The sequence below is a fragment of the Erithacus rubecula genome, assembly GCF_903797595.1.
Source record: "Erithacus rubecula genome assembly, chromosome: 3".
In the NCBI taxonomy this organism is placed as follows: Eukaryota; Metazoa; Chordata; class Aves; order Passeriformes; family Muscicapidae; genus Erithacus; species Erithacus rubecula.
Genome location: NC_136689.1, coordinates 126,274,069 through 126,295,105, shown reverse-complemented (window position 1 = coordinate 126,295,105; position 21,037 = coordinate 126,274,069). Strand labels below are relative to the sequence as shown.

General features: G+C 37.0%; 1 protein-coding gene across 1 annotated transcript in view; it reads right to left on the bottom strand.

The window, feature by feature from the left end:
• CPQ (carboxypeptidase Q) overlaps positions 1-21,037 on the bottom strand; it is a 145,997-nt gene that overhangs the window by 79,963 nt on the left and 44,997 nt on the right. Inside the window, exon 4 of the mRNA XM_079300973.1 lies at positions 13,482-13,689. Within this exon, the coding sequence (XP_079157099.1) occupies positions 13,482-13,689 (208 nt within the window). The remainder of the gene's footprint in view (positions 1-13,481; positions 13,690-21,037) is intronic.

The following is a 21,037-nucleotide window of genomic DNA, read 5'->3' as shown; positions in this document are numbered from 1 at the left end:
GGTGGCCCATCATGCAAGAAAAGAACACCTACTGACTGTAAAGTCTTCATTCTGTGTTTATAGATAGCATAGATCCATAAAATTCAAAAGCAGTAAAGGAAGATCAACACCTTAAATGCAACTAAATATAATTTACCAGTATAGGGTACATATCTTCAGTAGAAGACAGAAGTACCAGGTTTGTGGGTGTCTCAGCATGTCTTTTAGTCCCACTAGAACTCTCCTCTGTCAAGTTCACCTTCACCTATCTGTTCTTTTTTTGTGAACTGATCTTATCTAAGCATCAGACCAATGCAATCTTGGTCCTATTACAGTTGAAATACATGGTGAGGAAGAAAGAAAATGTAGGCTTGTCTCATTGTCATGTTACTGGTGCCTGATTCTATGTTTTCTTAACAGTTCACCCCACAATTCTCTGAGGTTGCTGAAAAGTTGGAAGAGAGAACAGAACAACAGGCTTTTCATCACCACTCATGGGGACTGCTTGAGGAAGGACTAGAAGCATTTTGACAGAGAACTCAGGAAGCCATGAATGTTGTCTCTTTTTTAACCATTAACTTCAAAACACAGGCATCTTATCTTCTGACCTGGACACTGATCATGCCAATTCTAGAGGGCTAAATTCCATCAGACAAGCTCACAGCATCCTTTGAGTAGTAACTCCCTTCTATGCGAATGAGAGGTTCAGACAGAATAGCAGTTGGCACATTCATTTTCTTTGGAGTTACTTTAATGCATAAATACCCCAAAGTAGAAACTTTTTTCTTAATACTTCTTTTCCCCATTTCCTTTCAAGGTGTAAATTGAAAGTGGGTAGAAGAAGCGCTCCTTTGTAGATCACCTTGAACTCAGAGAGCAGTTACTTAAAATTTGTAATCAAAACAAATGTGCCTCACTCATAATGCCAGCACTGCACAGATCACACCAAGTGGTTAACTGAAGACAAAAAATCTCTTTAGCAACACCCAGTGAAAGCTCTCAACCTCCAGCTGCCTTTCCCCAGGACCCAGCCTTGCAAAGTCAGCACTGCCCAGCCCAAACCAGCTGGGGGAGTTGGGGAAGACACTATCACCACATGTGCAGGCACTCAGCAGTGGAACAGCAGAGCAGGCACACAGTTAGAGCATCACAGAAATAAATAAGGATGACAGCAAGAAACACAATTGGTATTTCAGTACAGCTCTTCATTCAAAAATGTGCTCCTGGCCCACAAAATGACCCCATTCACAGCCGAGCCAAAGAGCCACAAGGGTCACAGTCTTGTGACCTCACAACACTTCCTTCCTCTTTCCAAAACTGCAGCCTGCCCACCAGCTGACTCATTTTGTCAACCACCAAAAAGGTTTCCATCATTTGGTACTCTGCAAGCCACAGTGTGAGAATCTGGCTGAAGCACACAGCTAAACAAGTCCTGCATTTAATTTCAAACAAATGGAGAGGGACGACAGACAATCCACACCACTTCAAAAAGGGCCTGCAGTAAGCCAGATGGTGTGGATTACATCTTGGGGAAGGCTGCTGCTTTATGGTGATAGGATGTGAGGGCAAGAGAGGTAGAAATCTGGCATCCCCCCCAGAGCAATGCAGTGCAGTATCTGCTATGTGGGTAGTGTTTCTGTGGTAAAGGTTGTAACTCCAGACTGAAGACTGGAGCAGGAAATCACACCATGATATCTTGAATTCACATTTGCTTTGGATTTGTAAATTCGTGATAGTTAAATTACCTGCAAAGTGGTTTCATTATTCACAATTAAATATTTTGTGTCATTTATTATGCAAGTGAAAAAAGTGGCGTAGAATTGTTTTATTCCTTTGCTCACAGTTTGAGTCAATTTTGCTATTTATGCTACCATTTTTTCTTTTTGCCCCTTTCAAAAAGCATTAAAACAAAGAGTGAAAAGATCCTTTTTCCAAGGTTCAAAGAAGATTGTGATAAATACTTTATATTTATCATTTTATAAAATATTGATCTTATGTATGAATACACACATATTGAAATTCATATTGAAATTCAATCAATTCCCATTTCAACTGCAGAACAAAATTATTAAACATGCATGTTTGTTAAACCTGTGCCAGAAATAATTTTATTTTCTTCTAGAGGCAAAGGTTTAATTAAACCTGATTCACTGCAGAGAAAATGAAGAGAGCTCTGAAAAAATGGCAGTCTTCACTGGACTGTCTAGAGAACCTTAGATAAATTGAGGTTTCTTAATTACTAATTCAGTAGGTCAGTTTTAAAGCAATTGCACAACATTATGCTAATTGTTTCAGAAAAATAACTTCTGTGAATTATCATCTGACAGAGTTTCTATCTGCAGTTGGTTCATCAACAAAAAAAGAGACAAAGATGTCTTTTATTCTACACCACAAAAGATAGATGTTTTGAGTTACATGGTAGAAAAGACATTATCTGAGTTACTAGTCATATCTCAAGTCAGTGTTGCATCCATAAAGCAACATGCTGCATTTAATGAACACAGTGTAGATAATCCTTTGATCACTGGTTCTGCTTGTTTCAACAGCCCAGTTTTAAATTGGTATTAGCAATTATGATTCACATTACAATCAAATATATGGTTTTAGATAAGAGAAAAGAAAAAAAAATCAGTTCTCTGCTTTAAAGATTCAACAATAGATTATAAAGTGCTCAAAGAAGCAAAATGAAGTTATTGAAACCATGCTAGTATCTTTTTGTACCACACTGAGAGAAGAAATCCTTATCTATTCCTAAAAGATATACATATAAATGCAAATGCAATTATAGACAAAGAAGATCTGTTCAAACCACTAAAACTGTATTTATAGCAATTTATTCAGTTTCTATGCCACTAGATTTTAACAGCTAAAATTACTGCAAGCTAGCTGCTCATTCTTCAACATTTTAGTGGCTTTCAGAGATCATCTTAATTAAATGCCTTAAGTGATACTCAGTTAAGCAGGGAAGTTTTGGTTGGAATTTTCTTTTTGTTATACCTTTAAAAATACAGCCTTTCTCAATTAGGGAAAAGTTTATTAGAAACCAAAGATGAGAGGCCTCTGTGCTTTTCAACACAAACTTGGACTCCTTTAACCTTTACTAACATTGAACTTAACAGCAAATTATTTAATTTGACAGACATGCAAATTCTGTATTTTCCCAACTATATATTACTGTCTGGATCTTAAGTAATTAAGGTTTGTGCTTTGAGATATTTCAGAATCCTGTGCTGAAAGGTCACTAAAAGATTTTTAAATGGGCTACATAGGTAATTGGAAAACAAAGCCATCTCTTTCATGCAGAGGCTTTTGAAACAGACAGCAGCAATTACAGCATGCCCAACCAGACACTCTCTTAGGAACTTATGCACTCATGAAAGATTGTCTAGATGCCTCCACTCGTCTCTGTACGAACACGTTCTTCAAGTGTGAGTCTTCAATTTCCCAAGTTGTGAATGTGTCTAAAATATGCTTTCTTACAGGGCAGGGCAGACCTTCCAAGGAAAAGCTGGATATAATCTTGTCATACAATTAGTACCAGGCCTGCCAAGCTGTAAGTACTTTAGAACTTCTTTCAGTGAATAGGGGCAAGGATCTTGTATGAGGCACCTTGCCAGGGGCACATTGCACATTAAATTTCTGCTTCCTACAGAAAAACAGATCCCATTTCATCCTGATGAGTATGAGTGACTCCTATGAATTTGCCAGGACTATTCTGAATTGCTGTTTTCTTATTCAGAGTACTTAGTACTTCCATGTTTCTGGCCCTGGCAACACCTGTAATCACATTCCCTCACCATGGTCCAGTCACCATCAGATCCAGAAGGTCACAACAAAGTGTGACTGTGAATTTAGCTCAAGTTGTTCTTAATTCACTGGAAACCCTGTTAGAGATTAAAGAAAATTGAAGTAATTTGAGTCCTAACCTTTGGTGATTTAGAGCATTCTGAAAGACTTCTTGCATATTTTGAAGGAGAAACAAGGGCTGTTATGTTGATCCCTAGCAGGACATGTGCATAACAACCTCCACAGACAAAAGAATATAGTCTTTATGTATTTTCATATAATCTAGAATATTATCCTTACTAATTTCGTTGAAATTTAACCAATCTATCAAAGACATCTTATTTATATTTCTTTATACTTATTTCTATCCCTTTCCTGAAACTAACCATTAAATTAGTCTAGGCAATTTTAACTTAAACTGCCAAATTAATCAATGAAAAAGTAAATGTACCGTACTTAGTGGATAAGGGTGCGATCCAATTATTTTGTTGAACTTATTTGAAGGCTGAAAAGTCTAATGATCAAGAAAAGAACATCAGACTTGGGATTGCTAAAAATAGGGTTATTAACTATAGCCTATTTATATGCACAGCTGCAGTCTTCCAGAAGGACCCACAGAACAGCTTGCTGAATGTGTTAAGAGATGGTCAAATAAAGTATCATTTGAACATTAATTCCAGCTAAATTAACAGATCCCTGGAGCACTTTAACATATAAACTAAAGTCAGTGGACTTTGGGCAGAAGTAGAGAATATAAGTCCAAGTCTCCAGATTCACTATGCCAGGAAAAAAAGTCATACAAGCAGAACAGACCATGAGCTGTATTATCTGCTTGTAAGACAAGACAGACAAGAACATATTTGACAGCAGTTAAAGATATGGTTTTTCCTTTCCTCCACAAAGAATAATGTGGACTCAGGTCCTCTTCCTGATTAGAAAGGTGCAAGAAGAGGATGGAGGACATCACATTTCAGACCTAAGCAATTTTCTCTTGGCAAGAAGCTGGATGACTGAGATTTCCCACTTGGAATGGTAGAATAAGCTCTACTCTGCTGAGCAGCATGCCACAGAAGGCAGTGTCCTAAAACTATCTTATATGTATGTATATACACATCTTGCAGCAACAAATTCCTTTACAGTGAAAGACTATTATTTCACTAAGTACCTTCTCATACAAGTAGCATAATAAACCTGGCACACAAAGAGGATGAGAAAAATCTTTGTCCAGCTGACATCACTGAAAGTAAAAAACTAAGCACAATGGTCATCAGGCCAGGTACACAAATAAAAAAAAAAAGCCCAGAATTACAGAAGTAGTGAGCATTAATATCATTCCCCACATTAAACTATTTAAAATACACAGAGAATTCTACTTTTATTTCCTTATATGCACTCTAGGGAAAGTGGTGCAATTTCTAACACAATATAATTTTTAGACTATTTCATCTTATATCCTTATATTATTCCTTCACCCTCTACATGATAATTTCTGATTAAATGAATTGGAACACAGGAGTTTTATTCTGAATAATTCATACCACAATATTGTAAATTGTTTTTGAGACTAATTTCACAATGATGGTTGCAAATTCAAACACTGAGAAAGAGTTCACATATCAAGAAATTATGTAGCTACCAGAAGAATACACATTTTAGTGTATTTTTGTTCAAATCTGTAGTCTATGGGATAAATGACAGAATAAAAGATGTGAAAAGCCAATGCAGACTGTGAGGAATATGCTTTTCAGCATGGGTAAAGCAGCAAATCTACAAAACCTGTAGTACAAAATGCATTTTTTATTACAGACTCTGTAACATCCTTTTTTGTCCTTTACGACTTCAGTAAAGAAAAAATGGGATCACAGTTCTAAACACATTTTACATCTGTGACAAATACTATTGAAAAAAATCAACCAGGATTTTTGTCCAAAATTCCATTTACCTGTTATAATGAATTGAAATTACATTTGTGCACATGAAATTCTAGATAACTTACATATTACATCATGACATATTGGTATAAGTACTGACAATAATTGAGAAACTCTATGAATAAAACTCCTTCTTTGATTTAATTAAGATCTATGCCTGCCAGACTCACAAGATCTTTAACATTTTATTAACAAGCATTTCAGACAGATTTTACTGGTATTATGTGTTTTACAGGCATTTTGCTTTGCCAAACTATAGTAAATACGTTTGCATCATTGCAACTACATTTACAATAAAGCTAGAGCAGCAAAGTTCAAGACCTTTAAGGTCTCAGAAACCTGAGGGCCTTCTTCTAGACCAAAGTATAAACTACACAACAGTGGTATTTTAAAAAGAACAAATGATGTTAAAATTTTAAGTATGTACTTTGTTAGCAAACCAAGGTCTTGAGAACAATTCCATTAAGGACCACACCAACTGTGTCAGCTTACTGTTTACACCATGCCTCCCCACTCCCAGATCTCACAAATTTGCAATGTGATGCCTAAAACCCTGTAAGTTTACCTATAATTCAGGAGCTGTTTCCATGTTTCACCAGCTCTCTCTGCCCACCAAAACTATGGATTCTGCTGCTTACTCCACTACATCCTTGAGTAACCATCTCAGTTGCTGCAATCACACAATTCTTAGAGTAACAACTCTGCTGTTGGTATCTCAGTGTGATTAGCAGACCACGTTTTCCCCCTTTCACCTCAGCCCCAACCTGACCATTTTACTTTTCACTTCTTTTAGCACTTCTCCCTTCATTCCATCAACAATGTTAGCTCAGTCCACTAGGTAAAAAATCTCACAGTCACATCTTCCACCTTGGTCCTGCATGCGAAAATCTCTGAATCTGTGTTGAACAGCCTTCTATATCCAACTCACATACTCTTAGACAAACAGTTTTCCATTAGACTTGCATAGCAAATATGTACTTTTTTAGCATGGCATTCATGAGAAGATGAGGTCTGGGTAGTCCTCCTCCTGTTGTACAAGGCTAAGCATAAAGTTTGCAGCTAACAAGTACAAGCAGAAAAGTACAGGTATTTGACAACCTCTGTAGAAAACAGTTGTTTTGAGACTAATCCTTGACATTTGGCACTAGACTTTCTGGCACCTTATTATTCATAATGAAAAGAAAAATATTGTTTCTTTCCTCCTTCCTCTTCAATATTGTGGTTTTCTTAGTTCATGCCTTAGGCAAGTTTTACATCTGCCAGACCCAGGACTATCCCTTAGATATTCTTGCATATCAGAATGCAAGAAAGACACAGTAATTTTAGAAAATAACTTTTACAATGTGGAGGAAAAGAGCTTTCATAACCATTTGTAAATCCTATGTGTATTTGTAAATTACTACTGAAATAAAATCCCACAGTAATTCTTTAAACTGTGTGGGAGTAGAGACAAAAGAATGGATAGAAAAAAAAAATATTATAACATATCTGTTTATACTTACACCATCAAAAGGACTACAAAACTGCATGCTCTGATGAATTTGCTGACCAACAGAATAAGCACTTCAAATGTTTAATTTCTAGTCTCAGAATTTAGTTGGTTACAGTTTAGGATGTAAAGGATTTAAAACACAACAAAATATACTGAAGAGTATTGCCTGGAACAAAGGTCCAGCAAGTAGCTTTGGGCAGAAACCAGTCTAGATTCAAATAAAGAAAGGGGCCAGAATGGGCAGCCAGCTGTCATGTACAGGTGATATCCATGACCACAGCCAGGTGGAAGGCAGGAAGCTCACTGGCTAGACTTACATCACAACAATAAAAATAGAACATATATAGCAGGGTGACAGCATCATTAAATTCTTCCAAACTCCACTTGATTCTAGTGAGGAAAGCTAACTACACATCTTCATCCCTTGTCACTGTCACCCTGGTGCTGCAGTGATCTAGGACATTGCCAATTGTTATGCCAGTGGATTGAGACTCTAAGAAGGTGCTGCTCCCTGTGCAGCAGGCACTGGTGGTCACTAAAACTGATACATTTTTCCTTCCTAATGCAATGGTTTATATGCAGTGGCAGCAACTGTGCCTCAGCTGGCAAGATGAGAACCCTTTCCAAGAGTTGCTGGTTTGCCCATACCTAGTGGAGCACATCCCTCAGTCCTCTGGTATCACCAAGCTGGCACACAGAGCAGCTTCAGGTGTCTTCAAGTTCAGCAGAGTCTGCCACCACCCTGACCTGAAACCACACTGCCCCTACTCTCCTGCCCACTTATAGACACAGTCTGGTTATTTGGAAAATACATTAACTTCATAAAGGTCACACTACACTGGCAAACCTGAACTGGTTCCTTCAAGAAACTTTCTTCCACTGATAAATATTCACTTCTTCCACATCCAGCTGTAAGTAGGACGTTTTTCAACTGTTGCCACTAAGCAACATCAACCCCATATTTACAAATGAAATTTAAGTTGTATCTATGCATACCCAGACACTGAAGTTTCTAAGAACACATTAAGGTGCAATGGCCATTGAATCAGAAGGTAAACTACTGCCAAATTCTCCCTAGCAAGATGAAGTGCTTTCAGGCAGCTCTTGTTTTTTAAAGAGGCGATTCAAGTTTTAGAATATTTGCCAAGCTTTACACCACAAACTCCAGCATACACTTCAGTCTTAAAATCTGATAGGCCTTCTGGTAGTTTAAATAAATAAATAAATAAATAAACAAACAAAGAAAAAATAAATTATCATGCTACAAAGAAAATATTTCCTCCGTATCAGTTTCATATTAATTTGACTGTTTTCATCATGACAAGACCTCTGTTTTAGAAAAAAATGACAGCAATATTTCCCCTCCCACAAGGCACAGGATAAAAGATAACCTCCATGTAATAGTACAAAAGCCAGTTATTAATAAAACAAACACCCAGAGGTACTACTTATTTCAGCAAAAATCAACAAAATATTTCAAAGAAAATACATTTCCTAACAATGCCAATATTCTTTCTTCATCCTTTCTCTTGTTTCTTTTTTGCCATTTCTTTTTCTACTTCTCTTGCCCATCAGTTCACTGTCATGAAGTCATGGGCTGGCACTCTCAAAACTTTCAAAACCAAATCTCCATAATGATCTTCTAATTCTTCCAAATTCACTTGTATTGTAGCAGCAACAGGTATCAGCTTTCAGTCATAGGAGAGAGGCTCACAAATTCATATTTGAAACCCTTCCACATTTTGGAATGAATAGCAAAACAATCCACATAGAGAAAATGTGATAATGGAGCCATAACATGATGGCATCAGGCTCTTAAAACATTTCTCCTCAAAGCTCTATTGTATGCATGATTTACTTTGAGCATAGGGGATATCTGAAAGCCACATCAAAGAGCTAATGGATAGACATTTTGTTAACATATGTAGAACTGATGCCAGGCCATAAAACAACACTGCACTGAGTATCACACATCTTCAGAAAAGTCTGGTTGTTTTGTGTTGATATTTTTTTTTCTTGAGGTTGGGGTGGATTTTTGGTCTACAAATTATTTCTTCCGTTATGTGCACGAATGCCTAACAGGCTTAGAAGCCTGGACAATTTTCATGTTCTCTTGTTCCCTGGATCTTTGCCCAGGATCACAAAATCTGAGACAGGGCTGATCTTTGAAACTGGGAAAGGAAGAAGAATGAAAAAGTAAATAAGCATCTATGCCCTTTGCAGAACAGGTTCTGTTACTTCAATCACAGATTGCTAAAAAACCTCACAATATGCTGCTACCTTAGCATCTCTGTTCCTCAGGTCATCCCTTGGACTGCTACTTTCAAAGCACTGCTCAAACTTGGCTCTAAGCTGTATTACATTCTTCAATGGTCTTTCATGTCCTTGGTGTTCAAAATGGAGACTTTTCAAATGGTACATACTGTAGATATGGCATTCTATTAAAAAAAAGGAGGCCAAAAAGCTTTGTAGAGTGAATTCCTGGAACAGCTCTCCAGGATTCTGAAAAGGCAACTTATAAGCTCCTCTGTTTCTGCTCTAAAGTATTTATCCTGGATCACAAAATAATGAGCAGCCATTAAGTTTATGTACTTTGTAGGGCACTTAGGAAACAGTTTTTCCATCACTTAGTAGGATAAGTAAAACAGTGCTGCACACCAAGAAACACACAGTATGAAAGGACACTGAAAGTCAAGATTGTAGAAGAGTTATAACTTTATCCACTTTGATACCTTTTCAGTTAATCACATATTTTGTGGTTCCATGTTTGGCACAGTAGGTACATTGAAGCCAGATTAACGATAAACAGCTGCTATTTATAGCATTTCCCCAGAGATGGGAATAGTTGCTGCTGCACTTTAAGACCAATCATGTTACATCTGTATTCAAATGAGAAGACAAACATGTTTTACTGCCAGCTCTGCCTGAATTTCAAATGAAAACCACATTAGTTAACTTGTGAATTTTTTGGTTAGTCAGTCTCCAGTGTTAGCTTACATAGTTCAAATAAAACATGTCACCAGCACACAATAGAGCACAAAAAGATGCTAACGTCATTGGCCTAGGTGGAACAGAGTGCTCAAATACTCCTCCAAGATAAAAGTCAGGAATGGCCTGCAAATGTCTCTAACCTGCAGTAGCCTGGATCTCAGCAGGTTCTGCTACCATATCTTTGTCATTTCCCAAACTCTTTGGCTCAATTGTCAGCAGTCATACAGGTTTAAATATGTTAAGTCTCACAACCCACAGGTTTTCTACTCTCACTGCTGTCCTAAGCACTGTGAGAATGTGATCCCAAACTCAGAAAGGTTGCCAGGACATCAAGTCATAGCATGTTTAGTCCCACTGTCTCCTATTTGTTTATATGAAGAAGAGGTGGATCTTGAATTCATTATTTTAAAGGCACAGGCTCAGCTCCTCTGGGCACCCACAGGTTAATCAGGCCTCAGCAGGCACTAGCCAAGGACCTCAGCTCTCATGAGGAGGGAGCATGTCTCTGCTCTGAGCACCCACAATCACACCTGCTCTGACATAGGAGGAGTCTGGTCTGGGGTGAACAGTCCCTTCCTAGCTTAGAATGAATAATACAGTCATAAACAGAACAGAGACATTGGTGAGACACTGAACTTCACTGACAGCATGACAAAATCCATTTCCTTTTTCTGTTCAGATGCTTTCTACACCACCTGAAAACTTGAGACTGCAGAGCTGCAGCTTGCAATAGGTTTCACCATCCATTTTCTTCTAGCTGGAACGTTTGCTTACTGCCTACTGGCAAACAGAAAGGACAAACAGGAAGGAAACCTGAAGTATCAGTGGGTTAATTTCTCAGAAGTACTTGCACATTGCATACAGAGATGACTCAAAAAGACACAGGACATCTGTGCTCATGTCACATCATCACCTCTCAAGATGAATGCACTCCTGAGACCTTGATGCTTCACAGAGCAGTAATAACATTTCTTCTACTGCTTTAGGTTACTTGGAAATGCAAATGTGTTGAACTTAAGCACAGGTGCTTAAAACAAGGTTAACCCCTCAAACAATTCTGAGTATCTATTTTGATGCTTTCAACATTACTTGAAGTGGCAATGACTTTCAGAATGCTAAGTCTAAAATACAGCAAACCTTTAGTAAAATGTACCAAAAATACGTCAACTACTATTTTTCTGTTTTCCTTAACATGTTTATAGTTTTACCCCCCAAATCCCAATTGCTGTATGCAAGAATCCATATAAAACACTTTTAAAAAGGAGTAACAGAACTGTATATGCTGCAAAAGTGGTCAAATTAAAAAAACAAAAACAAAAACAACAAAGCAAAACAAAACAGAACACCCCAAAAAAAAAACCCTAAGCAGGTAAGAAAAAAATTATATTCTCCTTTAACATATTCTAATAATGATAATAACTAATATTGCTTTTAACATAAACTTGTCAGACAAATATTATTTCAGTTCATGGTGATTATTTTTCATAAATATGTTAAAATTTCATGGAAGGAGTTAATGAATTATTTATAAATCAAGCAGTATATTAAATCCTGGTCAATATATAGATGAACACAAGTATACCTAAATGTGTAGTGACATCTTGAGCTGAATCACTTTTCATCAGACTTCACACACTTTCTTCAATGTCCTACAGCAACCCTCATTTTCAACTAAGTTCCAGGGTTAAGTTTAAGTTATAATTTGCTGCAATACCTGTGACCAGTTATATTTCACAGGTTTCAACCTGTGAAAATATTAATATAAATTATATAAATAAAAATTTTAAACTGTTTTGCTTCAGACCTCTATAAGAGCAATACCACCCACTGTTGATTTCTCACCCAAGAGTTCAGAGATCCAGATATCAGTCTGCTGCAATTCAAAACTTAAACTGAAATTTTGGCCTGTGGAAATGGCACCTTTCTGTTCCCCTGGATTTGCACTGCATTTTGAAACACTTTGACATAGAGGGCATTGTAAGAGTTTGCATCTACAATGTATTTTATTGCCTCATTGTGCGATGAGTCCCATCGTTACCAGATTAATGCAGTGGAATGAGCACAATGAAGCATTAAACATTAAAGCTCCAAAAGGAACTGAGTAAAAAAACCCTAAACATTCACTTGTTTTATTTTTCTGTTTCTTGGCTGCATTTTTAAAATGTGTCTACTACCACTCCCATTATCATCAGCAGGAGGCTTTAAATAAACCTGTGTTTACCCTGTGTTTAAAGAAAATGAGCTTGTCAGTGGAAGTAGTGAAAAGATCCCAATCCACTTCATTACTTAAAGAAACAGAGCAGGACAGCAAAGAATCAAGTCCAGGCAAGCACCTTAACATATCTTTCAAGTCTACATTTGAACACTTCATAACCTGAATTGAAATGTCAAATTTCAAAATACACCAAACATAATTCAGGAAAGATATTCTATTAACTGGTTAGAAACATCATTAAAAATGCAGATGACATAAAATTAAATTAAATGCACCCTAATTAGAAAGTTGGAACATTTAACACGGTAAATATGTGTTTCATGAAGCAAGACTCACAGGTGATGTTATGTAAACCAATCAACCATCAGGGCAGTTACTCTTTCCCTGCCCAGTGATCAAGCTGCTGAAACTGTACATTCATGCCAGCACTGAGGATCTGCAGACACCACAAGCCAGAGCTACTGAACTGCCACCTCAGAAAAGAAAATCTCTTGAATAGATAAAAATCTCTTGCCTGGTTTAAAGGTCAAAGATAGTCGCCCTTCTTCTCCACTGAAGCCATAAAAGTACAGTGTTTTAAAAAGCATTGTGGCTCAGTGGGTACTCCAGCAGCAACTTCTAGTGCTGCTAAAATTGAGGCTGCATCAACATTTTCACAATAAAATGTACTGCTAGAAAAGTAATTCCATGTTGTAAGCTGACAGAAGACTTTGTACCAGGCACAAATCCTTCAGCACCATGAGTTTGGTTTGTATGGCTTTTAACTAAGAAGTTGGAAGAAAAGAGAAAGCAAGAAGAAAAGTCTTGTAAATGGAAGTCAACAATGTAGATTTACATAATGTTCCAACAGAATCTGTGGTGCAGAGAGTTTATTCCAAACATACATACATACATAACCTGCTAAACATAGCCATGACACCTGTTACCTGAAAAAGACTGAAAAGCTAAGATGTCTAAAATATAGAAGAGCATGTGAATTTAAAGTTACTTGTTTCAGGGATTTCTTCGAAAGGGCTGGGTTTTTTTGTTTGCTTCTTCTGTATTTTTAAAGAAAAAATGAGGAGCTTTTTTATATATTTTCACCCACCTGCTCTGGGTACTTGCTTCCAACTATCTCTGCCACAGTGTTAAAGGACAGAGAGTCTGGATAAGTCTTGGCTCCCATCCTCAGGTGCACAACAATCTTAGTGCCGCGGAGAGACATCCGTGACATCATTTCAGCATCTTCCACAGAGATGCAAGCAGTGGGAATCTGGGGTACATCAGGCTGGTAACTCTGCTCACCAGTATGTGGACTGTGAAAAAAATAAAAAACAATAAAACACAGTTTTAACAACTTAGTTCTGTAATTTTTTTAGTATTTCCATTGAATTATTTTTTAAAATACATTCATGACCCTCCCCACCATACTCTCAAAAGGGACATGGCTAGAATTTTTAATAAACCTTTTGACAAAATACATCAAGTGTTTTTACATTAGTCAATATATCTGTTATATATGTCTAGAAATCTATTCACTGTCATCTTTATTTAGGTCATTGCCATGCTTTGATATCACACTTTATTCACTGCATTACCAGAAAGAAAAGCAATGAAAAGTCTAAATGAACAGGTTGCCAGAAGTGAATTTTTTTCCTGTGACAAGTAATGAAATTAAAATTCACTATTAAATTTTAATGCTATTTTCCAAATAACAGAATTTCAGAACAGATCAGGTTGGCAGGAACCTCTGGAGATCATCTGGACCAACATCCCTGCTCCAGCGGGTCACCCAAAATTAGTTGCCCAGAACTATGCACAGTGCGTGCAAATCCTCACCTTTGAGCCTTCTCACAGCAGGAGACACATTTTTTATACATTTAAACAAACAAACAAACAAACAAACAAACAAATTGGGTTCTTCTAAAGTGGAAAAAAACTATTTAATTCCTGGAGGAGGTATGTTAAGGAGAAACCTCCTTTGTAGGGTTACAGATTAGTTAAAATGGGAGACATTACTCAGTTCTATTTATTAAGAAGAATAAATCCTTCTCTCAACAATAACAATTGTATAATTGTTATTGTAAATATTGTAATCAATAACATAACCTGCAGAGTGGGTATGTATAAATATTTATTTCACTTGGAAATACTAAAAAACAGTTACAGGGCTTCTTACAGGAGCTTCTTCAGAGTACAGACAGATCTGTCCATTAGGTGACAACAGTTCAGGATATTATTGCTCCCAGTTGTTTACAGCTGAACCCCAATCAAAGGCCAGTGTCTCATTCCATAAGCTTTGCAGGTCAGGTAACCCATGGCTCACATCTGAAATAACATTTAACCTGAAACTTGGAATCTCCTGTGCCATGTAATGCTCCCTGATTGGGATAAATTCATGTAGACTTAGAAGTTCAGATCTTTTTTCCTTTTTACCTTTTTCTTTGTTGGAAAAAAAGGCACCCCTCATCCCCACTTCTAAACTGTGATAACTTGCTGCATATGTTTAATATTTCTTTGAGTGTTTGGGGATAAATCCAGCATGTTAACCATGAGATTTTCCAAACAATGTAAAATAAACAGACTGAAAAAAAAGTAAAAGGGACAATTTCATGTACTAATGTTAAAAAACTCTGAGCTCTACATTCAACAACTGAGCAGAAACTGTTTGTTTCTGGTAATTTTAAATTAATTTTCTGCCTGTATCTTCTGGCAAGTTCGGATCTTAGTACTAACACGGTGTTTATGCTGAATTGCAGTAATTCAAGTTTTATCACAGATTTCAAGGTCCTTGTTATTTCTCAGACACTCAACAAAAGAAACCCCTAAAACTATATAATTTTTCTCCAGTTTAGGCAGCAAGCACATTTCTTGCAGATGTTCCATCCTGATGTTCCATCACCACTGTGGATAAGGCTTGTAACAACTCACTATGATCCATACATGCTTACTCACCTAAAGTGAATGAACATTTGCAGGTACAGAATTTACCCAGATAGCCCAAAAAACAAACCCTGAAACTACATGGAAGTGCAATTTGTATGTTCAAATTATTACTCTGCTAAGATCACAAAGGTAAACCTTACTACCCAAATTAAACCACACTGACATGGGCAGGCAGAGCTTAGATGACAGCAGGACCTGACAGGACTGGATGCCCAAATAATTTCTAGAAAAAGGGAAACAGACCCCAAGCATGGCCAGTACAAAGACACAAAGCAATACCACAGAACTGTAGACTCCTAGTGCTACAGGATGAACTCACACAGAAAACATTTGTGGCAGACACTAAACATCCTGGGATGCACCTGATGCATGCAAAACATGCCATGGGTTAAGTATATAATCTGCATAATAAATTGTTTAAGAATGTGCCAAAATACTAAGTAAAGCAAATTAAGTGCCTTTTATGCAGAGATAACCAAGAACTGGAAAGGCTACTGACCATATGGCAAGACCTGAGCAAGAGTTAACAGAATAGAAATTACTAGCAGACTCTGTGTAACAGATGGAGAGAAACATTCCTGAGTTTGGCTCACAACAGGGCAAACAGAATGTAGTTTGGGAAAACCAGGAGAAAGAATTTTTTTTTTGTGGGGGGGATGCAGGGGAGATGACAAGAAAGGTTTTTTTCATTGAGTCTGAACAAACAGGATTTTGGGACTATTATTTCAAAAGAAGAAGGACCTTGTTTTCTTAAAAAACTAAACTCTCTTGAATTTACCATCCCTTGCACCTTGAAAAGGAAATTAAAGGAAAGCACGACATAAAACCAGATATAGAGATCACAAAGAACCCTGACTCTGAATCAGCATTCAACTTTACAACATGAGTACCTACAGGCAAGCAAGGTGCACCTCTGGCATTTCCCACTAACACCTGGGAGTGATGTTAGCATCTGCTTCAAACACACACACTCTGAAAATGCTGTTATCCAACAAACCCTAGATTAATTCTGCAAAACTTAAGGGTAATTAGGCTATTTGATATATGATACCCCCAGTCCAGTACCATGGTTTGAAGAGTCAGAAGAGATGGTAAGTAGGTTTCCCATTATTTTTATTTACTTAGAAAAGCACCTGTTTTGATTTTAGATCTACTGAATCACCTCACATCCATACTTAAACTATTAATTGAAAACATATTAATGTTACTACAAACACATAGTCATTTGGTCCTGACATGCTTGTTCAACAGCTGACAAAATTCAGAAAAATAAAGTGGTTGAGTTTTGCTTTTGATGAACCCCTAGATTTCACATCTTGGAAAGTATTTAAGAGAAGTGTCATGGTATGAATAAAAGCACAGAAAAAACTCAAAAAAACCTCCACATTTTCTTCCTGTTAAAAGAACATGTCAAATGACTAGTAAGAAACAGATGTGGCTTGTATCTTACACAAAAGTGTAAAGGGAGGATAAAAAACACAAAAAGCAGATAGTTAGTTTCTTTTCTGAGTAAAACAATCAAGTAAACTAAAAAATGTGGATGAAAATATGTGTTTTGGGTGTCAGGTCAGTTCTAACTCTGTGGTAGCTTGCAGCTACTCCATGCTCCATTACTTTGCTCCTGCACTTCCAACCCTTATCTCTAAGATAAGCTAAAATGCCCAGGGTGAAATAAACTGTGCAAGAACCAGTGCTTCAAGCTAAACGGGATGTTCTGATGGAAAACAGATCTCAAGTTGAAGCCTTGGGAAATGATAGCAATCTTCTAAAAGGAAAAGTAAGCATGATATTACAGGAACTCTAACACAGCTAAAAGGAAAAAAAAAAACCCAACCAGTCAAAACTTGATTATACAAAGCTTAGAAAGATTTATTTCAGCCATAATTTGTATACACATACCCCCAATGCACCATTCTTCATATCAACCTCAGAAAGCAATCTAGAGCTGGGAAATACAAAATCAATGTTGTCTGAGTATTGCCAGTGTTGTCTAAGTTTGCTCATTCAAGACTAATTAATATGTGACCACCTATTTTCTACAGGACCCATGCAAAATCCACTCTATGAACCATATGTAAACTAGAAATTCAATCAGATCAGCTAGTTTGTTAATATTGACATAAATCATAAAATACATGTCTGAATAGAACCATGACTACATTAATCACAAGCTAAACTCACAGCAAGATCACAGCCTTAACTCAGTAACAGGCTCACATCTTCCACATACTTTGCTTTTGTTTTTTCACTTGTATATTCTACCTATCACAGAAAATCCCCTCATCACATACAAAGCTTTACACTCTAAAGGGGGTGATGGAACATACTGCAGCAAAGCAGAAGAATACACATCCTGCCCTAGTAGTTACCTATGGAGAGTAGCTATTCATGAGTGCCTCACTCCTGTAACTTTTTCTGCATCACGAGCAGCATGGCAAAGCCTGAACTCCATGCAAGTAAATCCTCTTTTCCAGCACCATAAACTCCTTACAAAACAAAGGTTGCCCTTGTGTGCACTCCAACTGGGTATGTTCTTCCAAGATTCTCACTATTATCTGGATAGAGAGGCCAACTGTAATTGCAATTAATCAAAATGTCAAAAGTATTGTTAATCTTCTCAGAAGAATTAGGTCTATAAAAATAAAATCAAGACTATACCCCATTTACAACCACTTGGCAAAATTTAAAAGAAATAAATTCAGTCTGATTTTGTGTTTCTATCATATTTTGTCCCAAAATTCACTTACTTTATTTGCTTCTTATATTGTCTTTTTGTTATTTGATTTGTTAGTTCACAGTAAGCTGAAAAGATATCAAGACTGTCAAATTCAAAACCAAATAGGAATACACACAGAAATTTTTTTAAAAAGGCAGAGTAAAAATACTATACAAATATGGAATTAAATAGTATAAATTAATAAATTAAATAGTATAAATAAAATAGTAGTCTTTTATGGAGATTAGAATATCTGGAATCCAGCCACACAGTGTCTCTTCCAGATTTCTTTGCACTAATCTTTAACTGGTGCATCATCAGCACAAGTGAAATGGAGAGTAAAAAAGGCTCCAGAAGCTACCAGCCTTACCAAGGAAAATTCCCTTTGAAGAAGAACACATTCTGTTACCACATGGTCTCCATTTGAATTAACATTTGGAAAACTGCATTTAGTGATTGCTAGATACTCAATAAAATTAGGCTTTTCCAAAAAAGCATAATAGCTTTGCCATAATTACATATGTCCTTCATTACAGAATATAATTTGCACATACATGTTTGTATTTCACTATAATATTTGGTAACACAAGCACCAAGAGAATTCTCCAATAACTACAGAATTTTTTAAAAAATAGCATGGATTAGATATGGTTTGCCAAACAAGAAGCAGAAAATAACTCTGAACAGCAAAATGATCAAATGAAGTTCAATGAATTCTGCCCTGGGACTATCCAGCTCCTGGGAAAGTAGAACAGCTTTCCAAGAATCTGTAGAAAATGAAAATGTGCATCAGCTGCTCTTCAACAGAAAGAAACTTGCTGGGTCTTACAGATATGAGGATGACTCCCCAGCAGCTGACATCTTGAGGGATCTATTTGAGTCATACACCTGTTTGGCCTCCTGCTCAGTACGAATCACCAAGCTCTGTCCTTCAGCACTTACATCCCTGCCCTGTGAGAATGCAGCTGCCTGCTGTGCACTACAATAGGTACATTAGGAGAGGGCTCCTGGAGTGAACACCACTGGCTAACCAAATTGCCAGCAGCTGCAAGAATTCTGGCTTCATGGGCTTTATTTCTAATTTTTTTTTGTTGAATTCCTAGCTTGCCAGCCTCGAGCACAAGTCTTATTTATATCTTCAGTGACCCCCTCTAACACCAAGACCAATGTGCACAGAGAACAAATTCAAAAAACCACACTGAGAACAGATGTTATATTTTATATCCACAGGAAGGATATAAATAAATCCAAACAAACAAAAAATAAACCAATCCCAAAACAACAAACCCCCCCTCATTTTCTTTATTTGGAAAGCAGCAAATCAGACAAAGAAGCATCACAAGAGTAGCAATACAAAAGCAAAATAGGAGCTTGCTGTCTAAAATACTGACCTGCTCTTCATATCATCTCCATTTATTATTATAATTAACTTTAACATCAAAATTATCAAGTACAAATAGGTGTGAGGAGGTATTAGAGCTTTCAGGGTACCATATCAGTCCTCCCAATTCTTTGGTTCATTAGAGATAGGGAGCAGCAGAGAGGGTCAAGTGCTCTCACACACAGGCAGATATATACACACCAGAAACATGAGTCAGCCCTGGCAATTCAGCCTTAGGGCTCAATACAGGAAAACACTGAGCATCACTTAGTGCAATACTGCAAGACAGTAACAGAATAAAAAGTGGGAATTTTCTTCACAATGTTCATGTACTAAGTATTATTATTCCCCCACCCCACAAAGTACACTATGCAAGAAAATTATCTTCCTGATTGTGAATGATTGTTAACACTGAGACCATGTATATAACTTCATGAATATTATAAACAGAAAGTCTTGAAAAAAACTGCACCTACTTAGAAAGAAGTACATAATACATTTTTTAGAAGCAGAACTGTGTTTTACAAGCTAATGTACACAGGCTGAATTACTTGCAGCTGTCAAGCTAAAATTTCTTCCTCTAAAATACTCTATACTACATTTCTGTGTAAGCAGAATGGAGTTACTTAAACTATTCACTGGAAATTGTGCTTGTTTCAAATATACCTTGTCTATTAACAGATACTGAATTCTATAGAACAACCCCAAATGTGTGCAATTCATAACTATTTATCAAAGCAATTGTTCTGTAAGTGCAGCCCAAAGATCATCTGCAGTTTGCAAAGCCTTTGTACACTCAGCTCTCAAAGTGGGCTTTTAATAATTTCATCTGTGTGAAGTTAATTTCACTGACCTGCAGGTGAATCTTGTGATGTAGCTCATACACTGATTAATACCAGTATTAACAAAACTCCTGTTTTAAGGAGAGAGTGCTTGATCCCTCATTGAACCACTGAACTATTCACCTGCAATGAACAATTGATGGTTGATGTGACCCAGGATACACTGTAAATCACACAGTAGCACTTCTTGCTGCCAGAGCTATGAAACAGTTGAGTAGCTTTGCTGCAAAAACACTGCTAAAACAACTTGTCCTTGGAAGTTCATGATTTGCCAAATATTTGGGGGAAATAGACCTAAGACCAGCCTTATGAAACCATGACAATTAGACTGTCCAGCTCATAAGCTCTTCTCCCTGTTAAACTTTGTAATGGCCTGAAAAACTAATGTGGAGCAGGAAATAATAGCATTTGTGGCTAAAATTTCTGCGACAAATATATCTGGACTAAAACTAAACAAAACTAAAAGCTTCAGACACCTCATGTGGGAGATCCTAGAGGACTGAATGGAATTCTCCATTCCTTTCTCAGGAAACTTCCACAGACAAACATCACCTACAAGTCTAATGTTTTCCACTGATGTCCTCCAATTCCTTGTCATCCTATTGCAACTGCCTGGATTCTGGCATCCTCTCACTAACTGTGAACCCACTCCATTAAGTAAAATCAAAATAGTGAAGGAATAAAAAAATACCACTCAGTAAGGGAAAGGTTAAAGAAATCCATTACTCATTGCCACTCAGAAATACCATACAAAGATTTGCATGACTGAAAACTAATTT